The 20,866-nt window shown below is 39.1% G+C and overlaps 1 protein-coding gene and 1 long non-coding RNA gene across 2 annotated transcripts in view; one reads left to right on the top strand and one right to left on the bottom strand.

Moving 5' to 3' along the window:
- The window catches only part of wdr27 (WD repeat domain 27), a 26,145-nt gene extending 5,425 nt beyond the window's left edge, over positions 1-20,720 (top strand). Inside the window, exons 13-24 of the mRNA XM_017037044.2 lie at positions 681-747; positions 1,096-1,164; positions 1,251-1,354; positions 1,505-1,594; positions 1,844-1,965; positions 3,541-3,674; positions 3,764-3,861; positions 4,510-4,631; positions 5,674-5,771; positions 9,156-9,258; positions 10,808-10,906; positions 17,748-20,720. Of these exons, the coding sequence (XP_016892533.1) occupies positions 681-747; positions 1,096-1,164; positions 1,251-1,354; positions 1,505-1,594; positions 1,844-1,965; positions 3,541-3,674; positions 3,764-3,861; positions 4,510-4,631; positions 5,674-5,771; positions 9,156-9,258; positions 10,808-10,906; positions 17,748-17,795 (1,154 nt within the window). The 3' untranslated portion in view covers positions 17,796-20,720. The remainder of the gene's footprint in view (positions 1-680; positions 748-1,095; positions 1,165-1,250; positions 1,355-1,504; positions 1,595-1,843; positions 1,966-3,540; positions 3,675-3,763; positions 3,862-4,509; positions 4,632-5,673; positions 5,772-9,155; positions 9,259-10,807; positions 10,907-17,747) is intronic.
- The window catches only part of LOC112487837 (uncharacterized), a 50,268-nt gene that overhangs the window by 4,012 nt on the left and 25,390 nt on the right, over positions 1-20,866 (bottom strand). The window lies entirely within an intron of this gene.

Below are 20,866 nucleotides of genomic sequence, written 5' to 3'. Positions count from 1 at the left end.
CTGTTAGGAAACACCAAGGGATTCTATCGGCCAAAAATGTTTAATTGTGTACAAACTGTAAAATTTATCCTGGAATAGAAGCTGCTTTTAGCTTTCAAGCTTCACACTCCAAATAATAGTAAAACAAAAACACATTGATTATATAAATTAATCAAATTAACAGGTGACATTGTTCATCAGAGATAAAAACGTTCCCAGACAAGAAGAGTTGAAATTGAGTTAAAATGAAAAAGTAATCAGTTCCATATGTTTCCTTTGGAGTTTGATGATTGGAACTACTTTCCATCAATGTTGTTGTTGTGTTAGTACTGCGTGAGTGGAGACATATGAGAGAAACGACCTTTAATGACTGAATAACTGGTCAAATCAATAACGAAAGAGCATTTGATTTAAGTGTTAAACTGCAGAGGCACTTTGAGAAAGTTGGATGCTGAGTTGTTACTGACTGTTGCATTTGTCATTACTACACAGACAGGTCCCTCAGACCCATGTGAACTTGAACCACAGCGCTGTAATGAGGAGTTTTTTCCTTATTATTGAATCTAATTTACAAGTGTTTATGTAATCCTGCCATGACAATGGTGGATTTATAAATGGAAGTCTTTGCAGTATATTTTTCTTTCCTGTCATTAAGATTTGTATGACTTTTTTTTTATCATTTTATCATTTCCACAATGCAGGAACAAAAGAGCGGCCTCTGATTTTCCACTCCAAAGTGAAGTCATCTGGATACACTGCTGCCCCGCGGTACGTTTACAAAGGAAACTGTGGCTTCATAAAAAATCAAATTAAAATAAAGTTCATGAGCTAGTGAACTAGTGGTAACAGGTAACTAGTTTTCTTCATCAATTTGTATGAGCACTCTTATGTGATAGATAGATAGATAGATAGATAGATAGATAGATAGATAGATAGATAGATAGACAGTCAGACAGACAGACAGACAGACAGACAGATAGATGTGTGGCCCTATATCGTGATCATTTTTATATCTAAATCTTGAAAAAACAAACAAACAACTTCTTATTCAAACAATGCATGAAATATTGTTGTATGCATTTTACTTTCAACACTTCCTACTGTTTGTCTTTTCAGTACAACTATGTTCTTACCTAAAATAAACAACCCGAAGACCCTGTCCTGCAAAAAGGCCAAGAAAAACATGTAAACGGTCACATCTCTAATGTATTTTTAAAGACTGAAACGCAGCTATTTTTCATACTAATTCTGCTTTTTTCCCTATGTTTTAGAGGTTCACTTCTCCGAGACTATCCAGTCGACATTGCAGCACCGACTACTCCACGTACTCATCTAAGTGCTGCCAACAAACCAGTTTACTGCCTTCAGTATTCAGGTGAGACAACACAAACACAACAGTTCTAATGAATAAAAAAAACTTAAACATAGCTTTCACTTGTAACTATAGAAAAAAAACGCTGGTAAAATGTGGTGTAAGCATACAGGAATAGAGGTTAACTGTTTTGTTTTTTTTTTTGTTCTCAAGGTGACGGAAAGCAAATCCTGTGTGGTCTTGGTGACAACTCTGTGTCATTGTACAAATCTTCACTTAATGGCAACCCTGCTGTCTTTACAGGTAAATCATGAGAGCACAGCAAGCTGCTATTACTTAAAATAAGTCTTACTTCGATGAGTTTGTCTTATCTCGGTTGTCCACTGGAGGGCGGCAGAGATAAGAGAGTCGTTAAAGTGGCCTTAAAGCAGTGGGTCACTGGCAGACTCTTCCCATCACACTGCCTCTCTCTGAACAGCACCATAAAAGTAAATGTTGCATTCACACTCTGTGTGCGCTTCAGCTTCACTTCTGACCTCTGTGTGAACACAGGGCACGACAGGCCAGTGAGCAGCGTCAGCTGGAGCCTGAACAGACAGTGGTGGTTGAGTGCATCAGAAGACCACTCACTACGCATCTGGACCCAAGGCAGGTCAGAGCCTGCCATTATCATGGTAAACATAGTCATTCATTCAAATCTTCTCATTTTTTAAATTTCTCTTTGAATGTTTTTTGTTTATTTTGGTTGCCCGTTGCCATCAACATCACATTCCTAACCTTGACTTTGAATAACCAAGTCCCGACCATGAAAAAGCAGGGAAATGTGGAGCAGTCAGAGTGACCTCACATTACAAAAATGTCCTCCCTCATATTGTGTCAGAAGTGAAGCAAAATAACTACAGACACATGCTTTCCCTCCCGTTTGTTTTCAAAGGCAGATGTGGCTGCTGGAATTGTTCCCCACCCTCATTATTGCAGTTTGTAAAGAAGACAACAATTTCATTTTTATTGTCAATAAAATTACAGTCACTACTGTGTCCACTTGTAAGGAGCTTCCGAAGTATAAACACGTCCGGATTATCCGTGTGCAATAATGGACAGCCTGCAGCCTGTCATAATATGGAGGATTAATGCAGTTGAAAGATATGAGCTCAGTAAAGGTGGACCTCTGTTGTAGAGGGTCTGTAGGGGTAAACCTGTTTTCAACGTTGAAAAGGACGTTAGACTTGAGATTTTCTTAGATTTAATTTTCCTAAAACAGGAAAAAAAGGAATGCCAAATTGATCGAGGTAATAAATGATGTGTTTCTTGGCCGAGGGGGAAAAACGTTCATATTGTCCGAGGACTTAAAGGATCCAAAATTCTGATCATATGCAGACATGGGTTATCGTTTTATAGGAAAGTCGGAATTATATACCCACTTTTCCATGTCACAGTAAGAAACGAAGCTTTGTTCTTTAGAATATGAGTTGTCTCGTCATGATCCCAGTTTGAATCTGGCAGTGACCTTGTCATTAATTTGGCTCAGTCTGCCGCTTTTAGCCATTTGCAGTTCAAAAACTTTACCAAAGGACAAGAGTTCACAATTCACAACATTTCTGGCTCATCCCAAACTCCTGAGAGAAAAAAATGGAACCAAATAATATTCCTGACAAATTAATGGAACATATTAATGGCATTTTTTTATAATAAATTTGCAGTCAAATAGTTTGAGTTTGGCTTTGAAGCCATGACCTAGTCAAACGTGACAGGCCAGGTCATTGGTTTTTCTTATTTACCTTGTCTGACTCCAGCTTTTCCTCTGAGGTTAGAAATAACCACCATGTAGGGTTTCTTCTTCTCCTCAGTGAACTCTCTTCGTTTGCATCACAGATTTTCCTTCCTACTTTTTCCACATAGTTTAAAAAAAACATTTCTTAGCATTGCGATGAGCCAAAAGAGAGAATTTGTGGGTTTTACAATATTAGAACTGTGGAAAAAACTCCACGGAATGCTGCATTCGTCATTCACTGCAGACCTTTTTTTTTTTAAAACAATCAATGCTGTTATTAAAATATATTAACATATGTACAGATATATTTGTATGTAACTATTTTCCAAAAATGTTTATGCTTAGGTGTAATGATTAATCATGACTATAATTAATCATAATAAATTGACATTAATCAACATTCTCAAATAAAAAAAAGTCTCTCTAGTTTATAACCTAAGATTAATGTTTTTTATATGTATCTCTCTGTTTTCTTTAGGGCAACAGTTTATTCCCTAAACCCATCAGAGGAGCTCAGTTTTACTATCTCGACAAATTCCTGCTTTTTGCTTCTGGGCCATCCTTATACCTGTACCTTTATCATGTGGACGACACAATGGATGACATCAAGAGGTAATTAATCAAGAGGTAAGATCTGGTTGGTCGTTGTCGACACTGCTTTCTGTACATAATGCTCTTCCCTCTCCTCTTTTGTCCATAAGATATCAGCAGAGGAGTAGAGTGGAAATGGCTGGCAGCTTTACAGCAGCATCAATGACCGACATCACAGCCCTGTCTGCAGTTAATGATTTCCTCTCTCGTATCCTTTTTTTTTTTTTGCTTCTATTGTTAATGTAACAAGAACTGTTGCAGTCTAGACTGCATTTAAAGCTGAACTGAATTCATTAGTTTGACTATGTTAATGTTGGTTGGACGAATTCCAGGGCGACCAGAGGAACCTGTCTGTGCTTCGTGTACTCTTGTCATGGGGCCTGCAGGCTCTCGCTGCTGGATTTAACCTGTAAAATATTTCCATGTCTTTCATTTTTTAGGAATGTCTGTGTTGGAGCCCCTTGTTAGGGTTTACAATGTATGTCATATTCAGCATATACGGCTACTAGGTTTTTTTAAAGGGCTGAGAACCTGTTGTTAATTATTTGCACTCACAGTGTGTACAGTACAGTACACTATGTGTATGGAGCAGATACTTTTGTGGCCTTGTGTTTTTCCCCAAATGATCACAGGTATTCTTCACCCTCTGTCTTTTTGGGGACTTACTTTACACTTTGCGCTAAAATGTTCAATATTTATGCAATTTAGATTGACAAAAGCATTGCTTCAAATATGACTTAGAAAGTGATAAAATCATATTTGCTCCAGACAGAAACTGTTATTTGAGCTACTTATTCATCCAACATTGCTCATCTTGCAGCTTTCAGAGAGCAGTTTGTCTTAATTTCCCTGTCAGACATCGTCCTGCTGTGCACTTCAGATCGATCTCTTCAGGTATTTGACATGAACAAAAGTACGTTCGTCTCACGAATACATAACGCCCACAGCAGAGCTGCCCACTGCATCGAACAGAACAAGGTGAGGCTGTTTCTATTTCTGTTTGGGAATAACTACATCAATCTCTTCTTCTGTATGGAATTAGTCTGCTCACCTTTTGTCAAAAGTCCTTCCCTCGGCACTTAAAACCAAACTCTTTGACCGTGTGGTTTTGACTTCAATCATTCCTGTGTTTTTCCTATGTGAGTACTTAAAGCCTGTGACATAATATACAGCCTGGATTAACTGGACAAACTCCGGCTAGTAGACAGGATTAAGTGCATTAACCTGGTCAACTAGGATGAACAGCTGACTATTTTCCAACATCAGTTATCTGATCTTCGTCACGTCAGACATTGTGATTCAAACAGTGCGAAAAGGCTGCACTGTTATTTCAGCTTGGCCGTTGCGTCACCGCGGGTTCCTCTGCCTGGGTGCCCAGAGGCCCGAGGAAGCGTAGGGTTAATGCCTACGGATCAGAGGGATTGGCCCTGCCTGGAAAATGCACACATAACATCAGTCTTCTCTCCACCGCGCTTCTCGTCCTGAAATGTCCAAACGTCAGGGAGCTGCAGCCTCTGAAGCAGCTTTTCCCACTTCAATTTTCCATTGCCTTGTCTTCAAACTTCACCTGGAACTCATCAGAGCAGAGAAGTTCTCGGAAAATGGAACTGGAAATGCCCTCTCAGTCTACCGTTCTCACACTCTTAATGGAAATCTAAACAAAGAACACCTCAACCACAGCTCGCTTGTGCTCCCCTAAACACACACACACACACCCACGCACATGAACCCACACACACTAATTTAATCATCAAGTTCCTCGGTGCCTTCAGTGTGACAGCGCCGCCGTTATCTTCTCCTGTCAGCTCCTGATTTTACTCCTAAACGTATAGGAAGTTCCACTAGAGTTTGTTTTTTAGTTTCTTCAACTTCAACAGCCTTAGAGTTGTAGCCAACTCAGCTTCACTCAACACCCCAGGACAACTTAGACATCTTGTTTTCTAAGATGTGGTAGCCATCCTAAAGATACTCAAACCAAAACAAATAACAAACTGATTTACAGATTTGTATGTGTTTACAGGGCTCCATGTTCAGCACACAAGCGCCGGATTCGTACAACCTCTTTCTCACCAGTGCAGTCACTGATGGTGTAAAGCTTTGGGACCTGCGGACACTGAGGTAGGACCTAAATCTGTCTGTTGGATTTTTGATCATTTCACAACAGATGAGAAAATCAGGTGAAAACAGGAACAGGCCGTGACCGTTTAACAAAACCCTCAGAAAGATACTGCTTAGGAGTGAAACACAACCCTGGTTATCATCACAGGACTGTTCAAAGACAATTAAGTACTGAAACCTAGTATATATATACCTAATTAAACTGCATTTGAATACACAATGTAAATGGGAGATAAAGCCTAAATTCAAACACTTTCCATATTCTAAATCTGTTCGAAAGTAATTGCTTGGTAATTGTAACCAGGAAAACGATGAAAACAGAAACCAGATAGGTAATACCACAACAAAATTCCAGTATCCAACTAGTGTAGAAGTATGACCATGTTTACATTTCATAATACATGTAAATAAACTAGGGCTGTCAAATTATTTTAATATTTAATAATTCATAAGTTAAAATCATGAAGGGCAGAAACTTCTGCTTAATGTGGATAATATTTATCCTAAAAAATACACAAAAGGGTACAGAAGATTGTTTCTTTCTCCAAATTCTGGCTCAGGTGTTTTCAGGGTCCGAAAACAAAGTTTCTTCTATGACATGAAGTCAAATTTGAATTACCTCAGTTGCTTTTTCACAGACAAACATTCCTAAGTTAATGAGTAAATCTGCATTTGTTCCGTTTCCAAGGTACATAGCAAAGAATTTCTTTTGTTTTGGCCTTTAGCTGATGACATCCATATAAGGAGGATAATTCAACCGGGCTCTCTGGGATTTTAAAATGTTCTTTTTGGCCCAGAACAACACGTTGTTGTGTATTTCATCTTTTCATGTCTGCGATTGCTTCCATGCTAACCTCCTCATTCCAGATTGCGTCTAAACCCCTTTTCCTGTCTGATTAATATCCGTGCAGAGTTAAAGGTAAGGCCTATGTTCTGAGGATTGGCATCAGCGTGTGTGCTTTGTGCTCTAGTGTCAATATTTAATTTTGTCAGTCTTCTGAATTTTACTCTCTACTTAATTTGGCACTTCTTGCATACACAATAACAACCAAATAACCTGTAAAAATTCTTGGAACACATTGTGGCATGAATAAAAGCTTACGTAAGTTGTTTGTGTGAGTGCTCTTTGTCAGGACTTGACAAGGAAGATGTTTGGAGAAAAAATAACCAAACAAACTCAGTAAGATTTTGGAGTAAAAACATACTCATTAACCACAGTGTGCAAATTATATGGTTTGTAAAGAAATACATAGGGGGGGTTCCAGAAATGTATTTAAACCACAGGATTAATTACAGTTTATTGTTTTTAAACCTCATTCATTTCTTGATCCATTCATCATCTAAATGATTTGTGCAAATATGACTTGGTAGGATGAAAGAACAGCTAACACATCTTCTCTCTTTCCCTGAAATTTTCTGGGACATCCATTGGCCTATAAATTCATGCTACAATAATTTACTAAATAGATTAATCCTTATCACAGCAGGGGGTAGAGAATAACCCAGCAGCTGTCGAGGTCAGGGTGGGCTTCACCCTGGACACAGATCCCTTTTGTTCATGTCTATGGTCAAATCAAACAAGTGAACCGTTTAACACCGTGCAGCCATTGATTAAGCTTTTTATAGCAAACAGAAAAAGAAAAAACAACCAAACCTTTCACCTGATTTGCACTGACACAATTAAACGAGGTAGAACACATTGGCTGGGAATCCAGAGCTATGATTAATCCACTGATTACTTTGATGACAAACACAGAAGACCCAGGTGGATTCAGTAAAGTTCCGACCCCTCTGTCAGTGCAGGCTGTGTTAGTCATTAGGCAAATGCCAGACAGTCATCACTCTCCTTCTGTGTGTGTGTGTCTGGGCCTTCTCTGTACTCACACTGACCTCTTCAGGACTAAAGCTGGTCTTAAAGTGGTACGACCTTATTACTAACCCTGGTTGGAGTGCGGATTTAATGACACGAGTGTGTGTTATAGTTTAGTTTGTCAGACGGGAGATCTAGATCCTGACCTAGAAAAGTGAAGAGTGTTTACTTCAACCTGTTGGACTGCTTCTTATCAGTGCAACAGAGAAAGCTTGTGTCAGCTCTGCTGTTGACCTCAGAGTCAACGTGCACTCGTTGGGATTTAGATACAGAGGAGTCTCATCCATCCTGCTGCACCTGAGTGACTGGTGTCCGACAAATGACTGCACTTGTCTATTGTTGTTGTGTGTTGTGTCACTTGTCTTCAGCAGTCATGGTTTTTGACTTGACTTCACTGTTGGTATTCTAAAATGGGTTTTAATGACCAAACTGACATCTGTCAGTCTCTTCACTTAAGGCCTTGGTTTTAATTGCATGTCACTGTCAGGACCACCAATGGGGGAGGAGAGCTCAAATGGGTTGGCTGTGCCAAGCCTAAGGTGGGCGGGGGCCCCCGAACCCACATTTAATTATGGAAAAAGAGAGATCCGGGCATAAGGGGCCCCATCTAAGTTTATCTTATAGTGAGCCCAGGTAAGACCATCATCTGGTCCACAATCAATGCAGCTGCAGTATTTGACAGTAGAAGTATAAAAATTGCAAGTGCAGCTGTATCTCCACTCAGCCGTTTTTGCTTTTTCTTTAGAGCCATTTTCATTGGAACGTACTGGATTTATTGAGGTTTTCATTTGCGGCCACTCTTCTGAGGGTTGTAAAGGCAATTTGAGGAGTCAGCAGTTTAGTGGAAAAATCAGGCAAACACCTTTCAGGAAAGAAGAAAGAGAACACTGCTGAAAAAAAGGCCTCACTTTCAAAGGAGTTCCTCACCTATAAAGTGGTGAGACCGAATGAAGGAACGTGTTCCCCAGTGTCCACACCGTCTATGTTTCATGAACTCACCAATACTGGGAATATCACATTTCCTAATGTCTACCAGTGAATTTGACCTACTTTTGGTCCAGTGTAATGATGTTAGCATGTGCCTGTCAAAAACATGTTCAAACCAGATCAGGCCAAAGCCCTGCCCACATGCCAGTTTATACAGAGCAGAAGCTCAGCTCACTTTAAATACCGTCATAACGACATTTCAAGCTGCTGCAAACCAAATGAAACAACACGGAAGGTGCACGAGGGAGGAATCTGTCATCGACTACCCTCTCCTCGACTCTTCCAGAGTGAAGTTGAAATATAAGTTTGCACAGTCACATTCTGCTCCTGGATTGTTCCTGCGGAGCTGCAGGGCCTCGTGTGTGAATGTAATGGGTTCTTGTGTACTGACACTCTGGGATGTGATGAAATTAAAGTTCCAGTAAAGTTTGTGTTTGTTACAAACTTGTGCTAAATGTTCCCATAGTGCAACTGTAAATTCTGTAAAGTCTTTCTACCCATAATTCATTTGTGCATCATCTTTTCAGATGTGTCCGTCGTTACCAGAACCACATCAACCGCTGCCATCCGTGTTCCTCAGCGATCTCGCCATGTGGACGGTATATGGCCTCAGGCTCTGAAGACGGCTGTGTGAGTGCCCTGGTTTGTTGAATGTTTAAGACAGCATGAATATATTAAACAAAACTATTCCAAACAAGACCAGTACACAATAAACAATCTAGCAGTCAATGTAGAGTGTAGAGTAGAGTATTTCCCCTAATGGCAAGTATTTTTGTGTGTGGAGAAAAAAAGTGTGAACCTGAGGCATAACAACTTTTTTATGTGCTTTTGTAATGATTTAATATGATCAACACATACAAATGAACCCTTCAAATATCTAATTCAAGGTTCTGTTCATCTAAGGTAAATCCCCCCCCCCCCCCCCCCCCCCCCCACCTCCCCTCCCCTGCGCAGCCACATTCCTGTTGACCAGAATGGTTTAACTGCTTTTCCAGATCGTGCATTATAATTACTTCTGAGATGAGAACTTCCTTTTCCTACTCTGATCTCTTGTTACTCTTGGTGTCAGTATGTGTGTGTGTGTGTGTGTGTGTGTGTATGCTTGTTATAGTGGTGGTATAAATTCTTGCCACTGGTTGTCATTAATAACTGGGGCTCAGCACGGCAGTGACATTCGAGAGCATCAGCGTTGCGATCCAGTATTACCAACATTTTGTGGAAATGCAGAGGTTGTTCAACTGTGAACTTCATCATATTTTTTTTGTTGCTGCCATGAGATTTCCATAAGCCAGGCACATTTATACTTGTCTTCATATATCAAAAGGCAACTATGGAAAAAAAAAAAAAGAAAAATCCGGATACTTAAAAAGACATTTCAGTTCATGTTACGCAGTTTTGAAATATGATTTCAACTTCTTTTATACGGGTCAGTGTCTATGGAATAATTTTATCTCATTTACTAAAGTTGATATGACTAATGTTTTCTGTTGTCTTGCAAACAGATGGAAAGTTGCTTTACTGTCAAACCTCAGCCTCCGTTACGGCAGACTTTAGCCTCAGCTGCTGGTAAAACAATGACACATCCTCAAATCTTTGTGACATTTTCAATGTTCCTGAAAGGAACTTTTTTCTTCCAAGTACTTAATGGTCCCGTTTGCTGTCCGCTGACGTCATGTGCCCCAGATAGAAGACAGTTTACCCATGGACAATTTGACGGAGCTTACTTTGCAAACAAACATAAAACAAAACAGCTGCACGAGTCGTATGACTTTTCCTCTCGTCACAAACATTCACAGCACTTTCAAGTGGTGTTTATATTTTCCACAGATTTCTGAGTTGTACATTATGTTCAAGAAAGTGTGAAATCAAAAAGGCGTAGTACTATTACAATATTAATATATATATATATATATATATATATATATAATAAGCAGTAAACGATGCACATTTTATTACTGATGGAAATTGTTATTTTTCATCAGTCACAATTTTATATTTATATCAAATGCAAACCTGTCTGGTTAATTATAATGAATGTTTCCTGCAAAACAACTCAAGATGTTTCTCTTTTGTTTTTTGTCCAATATCTTTCCAGAAAAACATTTATCTTTTTTAATCCACCTAACGTATACATTTACTGTGTAATTCAACCTCAATGTTTCCTCCTGATTGATTTCAGGTGTACGTCTACGACATCCGTAGCAGCAGCTGCCTCCATAAACTTCAGAAACGCACAGACACGGTGCTCAGTGTGACCTTTAACCCTGCCTCACCACAGGTAAGAACTTTTTTTAATATTTATAGTATTTGTCAATTTTTGGTTACTTTTAATTCCCTGTCACATTTCAGGTGTTAAAGTGTTCAAGTTCACAGTGCAGACTTTAAGCATTATCTGTGAATGTGTGGATGCTGAAGGCTCAGTAATAGTCCTATCAACAACTGCTATAACGTGAATAATGGAAAACACATTGGCACATCAAAGTAAACCGTAATAGGTATCTAAAGCAGGGGTGTCAACTGTTTTTTGAAGAGCTAACAACAGAGTAACAATATATCTGTTCAATTACCAAATAAAATAAGGACTTAAAACTTTAAACATTCAATAAAATCGAGTGACAAAATTAAAAATATATAGAATCTCTTCTATCTCACGACAGTGAACACAGTACAGTATCACTGGTAACAGCAGATATTAACAACTGCTGTAGTTATGGCTGCTGTAAAACTCCCGGGGCAGGAATTAAAACTTTAGACTGGTGTGATTTATTAGTTGTGTTTGATCATCATGGTGGGCCATAAATAACGCGCGGTTTGAGTTGAGGGGCAACATAAAAAGTGACCCAGTTGGCCCCTGGCTGGACTGCAACCTGATCAACACTGTGTTCACATTGGAAAAACAGCACAGATCACGCTTTATTGTCTTAATTTGTATTGTCTTGATTTAGCACAAAATGTTTAATAGTTTGTGAAGTTTCTTTTTTATGAATATTTCTTATTATTTATGGAAAACGTATATTATTTCTTTCTTAAAGTATTTCCACTTTCCTCCAACATGTTTCCAGTCAGTGATTGTTAAAGCTCACTGTTCCAGCACTGATGCTGGACGATGTGTCATGACTTTGTCATCTGTAGTCCTTTTAACTGAAGCCTTATTATTGAAAGCAGTGCATTCAACCTCAGCTCAGTCTAATTAAAGTGATCTGCAGTATTAGGACACACCTTATGAGTAACAGGCAGTCTCTCCCTCTGCTATCATATCTCCACATTCAGTGTTATACGATTAAAACCCTGGTAATAACATAAACCTGGCTGTGTTTGAATGTTGGCACCACAGACTAAACAGAAATGTATTCTTATCTTTCTCTGCTGCTTGAAAAGAGATTTCTTAAATAGAATCAAACTTATTAATGTGTATAATCACTGTGAAAAGACGCTGATGTCATGGAATTTCACATAGAAATCTGGTTACTTTTATCACTAATGTTCAAATATCTGCCCTTCCTCAGATATATTCATTTTTTTATTGTTTGGGTGTGTCATACTGCAGATACCTGCTAAGATTTGTTTAGATTGAAGTCATAAAATTCACAAATATGTGGAAAGAAACTGAAAGGCACCAGAGGGTCTGCAGGTACCAGAGGTCAGGGAGAGATTGTCTCACCTCTGGTATTACAATCTCCTTTTTGTGAGAACTGCGAGTCAATTTAGAGCAAACTAGTCTAAAAAAATGCTTTGTCAGGCCAAAAAAAATAAAATTGTAAAACTGCAGTAAACTGATGACATACTAAAGACATACTTTCTACTAAAGGTATTTGATGAACAATCACTCGGGAACAATGAGGTCAGACAACACTGTAAAATGTTAAAGGTTGACCTTCTGTGACCTTCAGAATCCATAGATATTCTAACCACACATCTATGTCCTGAATTTTGAACTCTACAATCTGTAAAATGATCCAGGAAAGGTGGGAATAAACATTCTGTTTTATTATTTTACACATATCTTTAAAAATCGATGATAGATATGGTGCATATACTATATAAATATATAGTGTTACGTTAGTGTTAAGGAACATCTATTGATAAATGAAGCATCTGGCGCTGCCTGCTGGGCCGTTTGTAAATCATCCTGCTGTGGTTTATGGATTATCAGACAGGGATGGAAGCTTTTCTATTTTTTTTCTATTTTTCTTTTGTTTGTAGCCAAGACAAAGATGTTTAAATCATGAAGTAGAACTTTGTCGTGACCTTTGGAAATTACTTACTGGTCATAGAGTTACTGAATACTTGAATCTTTGTGACAACAGTGAGAGTTTTGTCGATGTCTATCCTCATCATGTGCTCCGTTCCCACCCAGACATGAAGGAAAATATTGATTGAAAGTGTCCTCAACCTGTTCTTATCTTCCTTTTTAAACAAAAGAAAGAAAATCCAGATGTTCTCCATATTTACTGCAGTGAGAATCGTCTGATGCGCAGTGCAGACAGATAATACTCTGCATATTTTCCATTCATTTTTTCCTCATGTTTTCCAATCAAATACTCAAAAGGACATCGAGCAGGAAGCCTAAACTCCAGGGATAATTCCCACAGGTTTATTCCTGGACTCTTCTTCTTTTTTTTCAATGATAAAACGGCCCTCAAGTCATTTTTGGGGCTTGTGGTCTTTTAAAAATGTGTGAATTTCCATTGGCATTCCTCAGTAGAGTCTGTGTCAACTCTTCCGCCTATGATCTGACTTTGACCTTTAATGTCTTGATTGTAAATTTGACCAGGAGTGAAGCATCATATATCAGTAGAAGTTCAAGTCTGATATGATACAAAGGAAGAGGTGAGATCCAATTGGTAATTAATGGGTTTCAAAGCTGAATGTATTGTCTGAGGTCTAAAGGAGCCTATGATATAAAAGTCATTTTTTAACATAATAATTTTCAGTTTTGAATCCCCCTCTGCCTCTCTGTCCATGGCTGGGAAATTAATAAAGTCAATCGGTGCTGGCAGAGAGCGTTTTTGGATCATCTTAGGTTACTGGGTTCTGTTACTGCATAGGACAAAAACAAAGGACTAGTTGGTTCAACCTATGGACCAGGACTTCAAATCTCTTGCTGATTACTGCAGAAGAAGATAGAGGGAGCTACCGTTCTTTCCTCTCGAACACATTACATGTTATGTTCCCCTTTTTTACATGCAACAAACCTTTATTTGAAATCACAAACTAAAGAAGACGATTAACTTCTTTTGGATGCTGCCATGAGAAATCAAGATGCAAAGTTATGGCTCAGGAAGAAAATACTCTTTTCTTTAGTGTCCAGACAGCAAACACAGAGGCGGACTCTGCCGTCAGGTCCAGAATGTCACATTAAAGTGAGACACACATGGGGCTGACGCAGCCTCAGATGTTTTTTCATGTGTCTTACAAATTATGGCTGCCTTTAAAAAAGTGAAAAAAAGGCTGTCAACACTTGTTCTGATAATAATTATTCACATCAACCATTTGAGCAGCTGTATATCATAAGCCTCCTTAAAAACCCCATCATTAAAAGTCCTTCCTTTTCATTTGCCCATGATTGATGGTGAAGAAATGCGTCACTTTCATCAACTCCACTGACAGACCGAAACATGGTGCTTTCAACCGCTGCTATGGTTTTCACAGAGCGCTCACCTACCACATGTTTGCACACGTGCACGATTAACTGGGCCTATTGATGTGTTCCTGATTAATCTGTTGCCTCACTACGATAGTAGCGGTAATGGTAGGAACATTTGTGGAAAGCACCACTCTCCATCCAGCAGCAGGTGTGCCGTTACTCTGCCGTTTACAACGTCCGACTCCACTGACTCATGCCTGATAATCTTTTAGTTCATGGGACGCAGATCTAACCTTTCTGAGTTTGTGAACCTCAACGCCAATTTCAACTGGCCTGCGTTGGACACAGCTGCTAATACAATGACCAGGAAGTGAGGAAACAAGTGTGTCTGTAGTTGCAGAGTTACAAAAAACCTTTTCACAAATATTTTCACATTTATAGTGAACAGGAAATCATCAGTCTCCTGTTTTCAACAAATCATTATGTTCTGGCCAAAACTCCTCTCCTCCTCCTGCTCCCAGTACATATCCAAACAATCTCATCATTTCATCAGTTCAATCTAACCTTTTTTTATATATAAATTATTCCATCACTATTGACATTTTTTGTCTAGTCCATCTTTGTCACACCAGTGAACATCACAGAGTCTCAAACCTAGACCATGCCCGTCTCCTGACGACATCACTCTTCAAACTGTTGCTTAGCTACAATCCACAGGCCACTGGGTTCATAGCATAATTAAACGAAATATTCCTGCGAAGAACCTGATCTTTTCTCTCAGAAACATTCCACATGGAGCAATTGTGTGTCTGCATTTCTCTGCATTACATGTACTGAGATGATGTATCCAGGGGCTTAGAGCTGAGGACTGCCTCCACTCAGACTGTCAGAGATGATGTATCCAGGGGCTTAGAGCTGGGCTTAGAGCTGAGGACTGCCTCCACACCCAGAAAGATGAACTGCTGGAAAATGTGTCTAACCTTTGTGTTACTTTTGTCAAGAGATGAGAGATTAATTTTTTTTTCTCTGAGTTTTTAAACCCTCAGAGATTTTCTTATATGTTGAGCAAATGAGATAAAAATGTCAACTTTCCTCATGAAAAAAAGTTCCAGTGTCAACCTACAGATTTTGCCTTTAATTGCATTTTGAACTGTCAACAAACAATTACCATCTAAAATGCATTTATCAGAGAAATGGCCGTTAGGTCTAACATTTATCTGACTGTTCGACTCGCTGCCCTTATTCCTTCATCAGTAATCATCCTCACCACCTGTCTGACATGCACAGCACAGAACATCCTGGTATGTTGGCATTTGCAAAGCTTACATTTTCAACTCGTTCGCAGACAGACGCTCGCTGTCAACCGTCTGGAAAATCGAATCCACGCGGCGTTCTTAATCATCATTCTGCTTTGAACCCGCGATTTATGGCTGTTCTCCTGCTACTGAGACGCCATTAATAACTGCCGTTATGTAACAGTCGTGACACAGCAAGCTGTTTCTCAGCAAAACTTACAATTCTCAGTGCTCATAAAAAAGAGGTGCTAAATGAGATGTGATTTGTGACGTCGACCGTAATAAATAAAATGATTGCATGTTTTCATAGCATGAACATGAGATAAGGAAGGGCATTGGCCAATAGAAAATGGTTCTTGGCCTTTTTGTCTTTGCATTAACACTGATATTAAACGCAATGTTTTACATTCGTTTTCAAGAAAAGAGAGAACGTTCTTAGAGGTAGAAAATTGATGGCCCAGCATGACCTCTGCTGTACTTCGACACTGATCCAGAATCCCAGCAGATTCTGACCTTTGACCCTGAGGGTCACCCAAAACATAGGGCTTAACTTCAGCTTCAGCCTGAGTGAACAGAGATGGATGGCTGCAGAGATGGAATGTGTTTGATTCAAAGTATATGCTGCAATAAACAACTTGGAAATTCCTTCCACGTTATCACCATCATACAGTTTAAGACAAACAATGATTTTTGTCGATTCCACTCTGCTGCGTCAAGAAGGACTTAAAAGTTCCAGCTGATTACACAGTCTAATGATTTTCGATGGTTTGGGGTGAGGAAAGCGTTGGTTGCCAATGGAACTGCTCTCTGACCCTTTAAGTTCTAAACAGCTCTTTCAGCAGCCTAGGGCTAGAACCCAGACAGCTCTGCCATTGTTCATTAAGGTCATTGAACAAGAGGTCATGGTGAAAGGAGACTTCTTTAAGAGGGAAGAGCTCATGAAACGACCTGTCAAAATATTTGTTTCTTTGGAGTTTCTATAGAGCGGGTAAACTGGAGAAACACATTTACTTGTCTGCTGTTGCTTCTTTTTACTACTGCTGTAAAAATCCTCTTTGTTTCTATAAGAGCGAGGCGGCAAGAAGCACCAATCAGTGCATGATCAAGTCCAGCCCAGTTTAGTTATTGTAATGTTTGAGTCATGCTAGGACCAGATCTGTTTTTTTTCCCAGCAAAGGCATTAGTTTGCTGGTAAAAGATGGGATTTTTTCCTGCAAAAAGTACTTTTACTACATAGGAAAAAATGTTGAACTCAAAATAGAACCAATGTGTTTTTATATTGCTTGGAAAATCCTGTAAAAGAGCCTGTATCTTTATGATTAACTAAGATGCCTTGAAGGTGTAACATTATTTGTTCCACTAAACAACTAAAACTAAATTGTAGAAACTTGTTTCATTGTTTATTTTTAAGGTCTTGCCTTAGCAATAAGATACACTTCAGACCTACAGGACAGGTCTATGTCAATCAAACATTGTGTGATGGAGCCTAATAGTTGATTCTATTCAGGGCTGTAACAAAATTGCAGCGCCTCATTTGACCTCCCGTTGGAAGTTCTTTCTGAATGAGTGGAAACATAGTTATCAAATTAGGGTGTTGACGACAATGGTTTATTTTGAGCTTTTATCTGGTTCATATTAAGGACTTTTATTTAGTCATTTAACCTTCATTTAACCAGGGAGGACAGATTGTCTACATCTATAAAAACATTATTCACTTGATCATTAAGTCACTTCTCAAATGTTAATATTAACTTTGTGTTGATGTATATATATATTCCAAGTAGAGAGCTAAGCTAATGCGTCATTCTGTCGTCTACTCAATAATCCTCAGGACTAACTGGAGTGAATAGGTATTCATGTTTGTTTTCTCCTTCTCTCTGTTTGTGAGCGTGTTTTGCACATGTGTGTGATTAACTGGGTTTATCGATGCGTGGGCTTTATTAATCTGTTGCTTCACCATGACAAGCACTGGCAGGAACTTGGAGCACCACATTGGATCAAATAGAGTTATATAACTGGGTTTTCGACAGGCAGCTTCTTGTTGTCTCTGATAAATGGTCGGTATGGAAAATCAAGAATTTGACTCACACCGTGAATCTTGACTCTCCTGATGTGTTTTTCTTCCATTACTCCCCCCCCTCCCCCCCTCAGAGAAGGGCGTCTTAAAAAGAAGAGAGTGTGTTATGATACTTCAAATATCCGACTGTAATACCATGTTTGTTTCTTATCTTTCCCAGCTGCTGACTGGGAGCCTGGATGGGAAGTTGACACTGTTTGAACCCTAAAACAGTGGGACATGACATACTCAGACACCTGCGTGGCTATGTGTAGCACTGGACACCTAGCAGCATACAGTCATCGGTATACGATAATACAGTTACTGTGAAGGAGTTATTTAAGAATTGACAACAATTTGGTTATTAAAAGAAGAAACACATGGACCATTAGGACAAAGCTTTTCCTCTGTGATGCTGAACCACCGTGACCACTGTGCTAGATTCAGAGGTTTGTACACACATCTGTCTAAAACAGGCGTGGGCAAACTTTTTGACTCATGGACCACAATCGGGTCTAAATTTTCACAGGGGGGCCGGGTCAGGAGCAGATAGATGTGTTCGTGTGAACTCAGATCAATAACATATGACAAAAGTCATACATAAAGGCTAAAATGCTAAAATACATTTATTGTGTTCTGCGCCCTCTATTGGGGAAACATGGGTATTGCAGGAAAAAGGCAGAAGTATAATGACAATATAAAGAAATTATATAATTTGGAAAGGTTTGGTGGGCCGGGTTAAAAAGCTGTATGGGCCACATCCAGCCCCCAAGCCTTAGTTTGCACATGATTGATCAATATTTTCCCTGTGGTTTTTACTTATCGATCTATCGTGCCTCCTTACAACCAATCAATGCACAATGATGTCACGTACAACGTTAATAATGAATGCGCTGCATCAGGATCTGTGCCTATTGTATGAACAGATTCTGAAGCGTTACTAAATCAAAATGTCCTGAGCTACATCACGGTGTAAATTGGGTGTGTGGGTTAAATTTCCAAATGGTATGAGGATTTTAGTCCACTGCCACTTTGATATTACATTTTAAATCTGACACAAATGGTTAAACGTTTCATTATTATGTGGTCACAGCAATTTTTTTTTTTTTTCGGATATCCAAGGACAATTGTGGTTTAAATGACCTTCCACTTCAGTGTGAGAATCATTACCATAATGTAGCTGTTAGCAGGAAATTACACAACATATTTCCTGGAAAACACTTGCAGCTGATGCATATAATGTATGACCGGGAGGAACATACAGTATACCATAACTCGTTCACTTTGTCACTCCATATAAATCTTACTTCACAGATCAGTCCACAAGCAATGACTTCAACTGGGTGCAACCTGTTTGGCTGCCAAACACACAGACACGCTTCTACTGTCCGTGTGAAACGCCCGGTCTTATTGTCTTAGCTGTAAAACGACTGTTCTCTCATCTGTTATAACAAATGTCACTTTGAACTCTTCTGTTTCTGTCTGTAAATAAACAAAGATTGATAAAGTCTGATTTTTAAGTCCATGTTGATTATCATGTAATCGGTTCTCTGTAGCTTTTACAGAACATTATTTTTTTGTGATCGGTTTTATGTGGCTGATATAATTACAGTAGCACTCAAATCAGATTCATCTCAAACTGAAGAGGCAGTAAAAAAAAATTAATAGTTAATTTTCACAGCTAATAAACTCTTTCACCTCTGGCGAATCTCAACGCCATTCAGTTTGTTAATGCCGTCAGAAATTGGATTGAAGTCACTGTCTTCACAGTTTATGGAGTCACTGAGGGAACCACATGCTGATCATAAAACAAAGATCATTCTCTGTGTTAACTGGTATTAGAAGGAGGCTGGTTCTTTCCTTCAGGAGTCTGTGGTCGTTCATATTAGGTTGACATGTTGACGTTTACCTCAGTATTTGTAATAAAAGTCACTCACTGGTTGTTTTCTTTGATGTAATGTTTTTACGATTTAAACCATTTTGTTTATTTAATTCTCTCTAAATTGATCTCCTGTCAAAGCTGTAATTATTAAACTGAATAAAGTTTCAAACGTCACTCGGCTCCTGCCCTAAGATTATCTCTATCGACACACACACAAAATAGTTTGTAGTAGTAGTATTAATAGTAGTTTGCAGTTTCTGGTAGCAGAACAACTGGATTCACGGCTACAAAGATTCAGAAAACTATGCGTCGGTCGGTTAGTAAACAGGCGTCTGTCGTCAGTGTGAGGTAGTTTCGAGACCGCTCCCTGCATTGATCTCACCAGAGAAGAATGACGTGTTTATGCTTAGAAGTGATCTCAACAATAGCCACACCCGCCCATCTTCACCACACAGTCTGGTCCAGAGTTTGATATTTTCTACATTTTTTATCATTTAATTTGTCAGAAGGAACATCTTGTCTCTAGCTCTACTGAGAACTGGGTCACTGGACGGACAACAGCGCAGAACAGAGCAGCGAGTCACCATTTGGGAAGACGAAGTTCAGAACAAGCTAGACGTGTTTTTTTTTTTTTTTTTTTTGTTTTTTCAGTGTCATTTCAACTCAAAAACAGTAAAGAGCCATGACAGATAAGCAGCTTACTGGTTCTACGCCTGAGTTAAAAAAATCATCCAAAGAAAACCAAAATATAAATCCTGAGACACATGCACTTTAATAATCCCCTGAAGACCTCGGAGGAGCTCTGCTTTTTGTTTTCATAAACTCAGTGATACTCAAAGTCAAGGGAAGGGGGGAAGGGTATTTGTGCATATGTCAAAAACTGCTGTTCTAACAGAGTGATACTTGGAGGTCTTTAAATTTGCACAGAGATGTTGGTTGTTAGTTCGCCAGCTGCCGTGTGTACTTTAGGTTTGCTATTCTTTTACAGGAAGAGTCCCTGAAAGTGAGCATAGATGATTCAAAGGCGTCGGATTTTAGGATAATTAAGGGATTATGCATAAAGAAAGTGAGTCGAACATCAGTTTGTGAAAAGTACTGTATTAATTCTATGCATTCAGCTGTGTGAGGAGTCCAGTGAGTCCAGCTCACATACATCACATGTGGAAACAGCATAAGCACAAAGGTGAGAAACGGTCTCCCTGCTGCTTCGCAGCTGTGACGACTAATTAGCCACAGAGTCCAGTCGTTGGCCAGTCAACATGAACCGGGCAACCACTCGCAGTTAACTTTCTCTTACAAGGTAATCAATGATGAATGTGGATGAAAATCTGTTGAGTCACTGGTGAAATATCCAGATGTGGCCACAGAGGGAGAAATCAGTGTCTCTGTACTTGACTTTTCTGGACTGCAAAGTGCAG

The sequence above is a fragment of the Cynoglossus semilaevis genome, chromosome 12 (genome assembly GCF_000523025.1).
Source record: "Cynoglossus semilaevis isolate Cse_v1.0 chromosome 12, Cse_v1.0, whole genome shotgun sequence".
Lineage (NCBI taxonomy): Eukaryota > Metazoa > Chordata > Actinopteri > Pleuronectiformes > Cynoglossidae > Cynoglossus > Cynoglossus semilaevis.
This window is presented reverse-complemented; position numbering and strand designations above follow the sequence as displayed.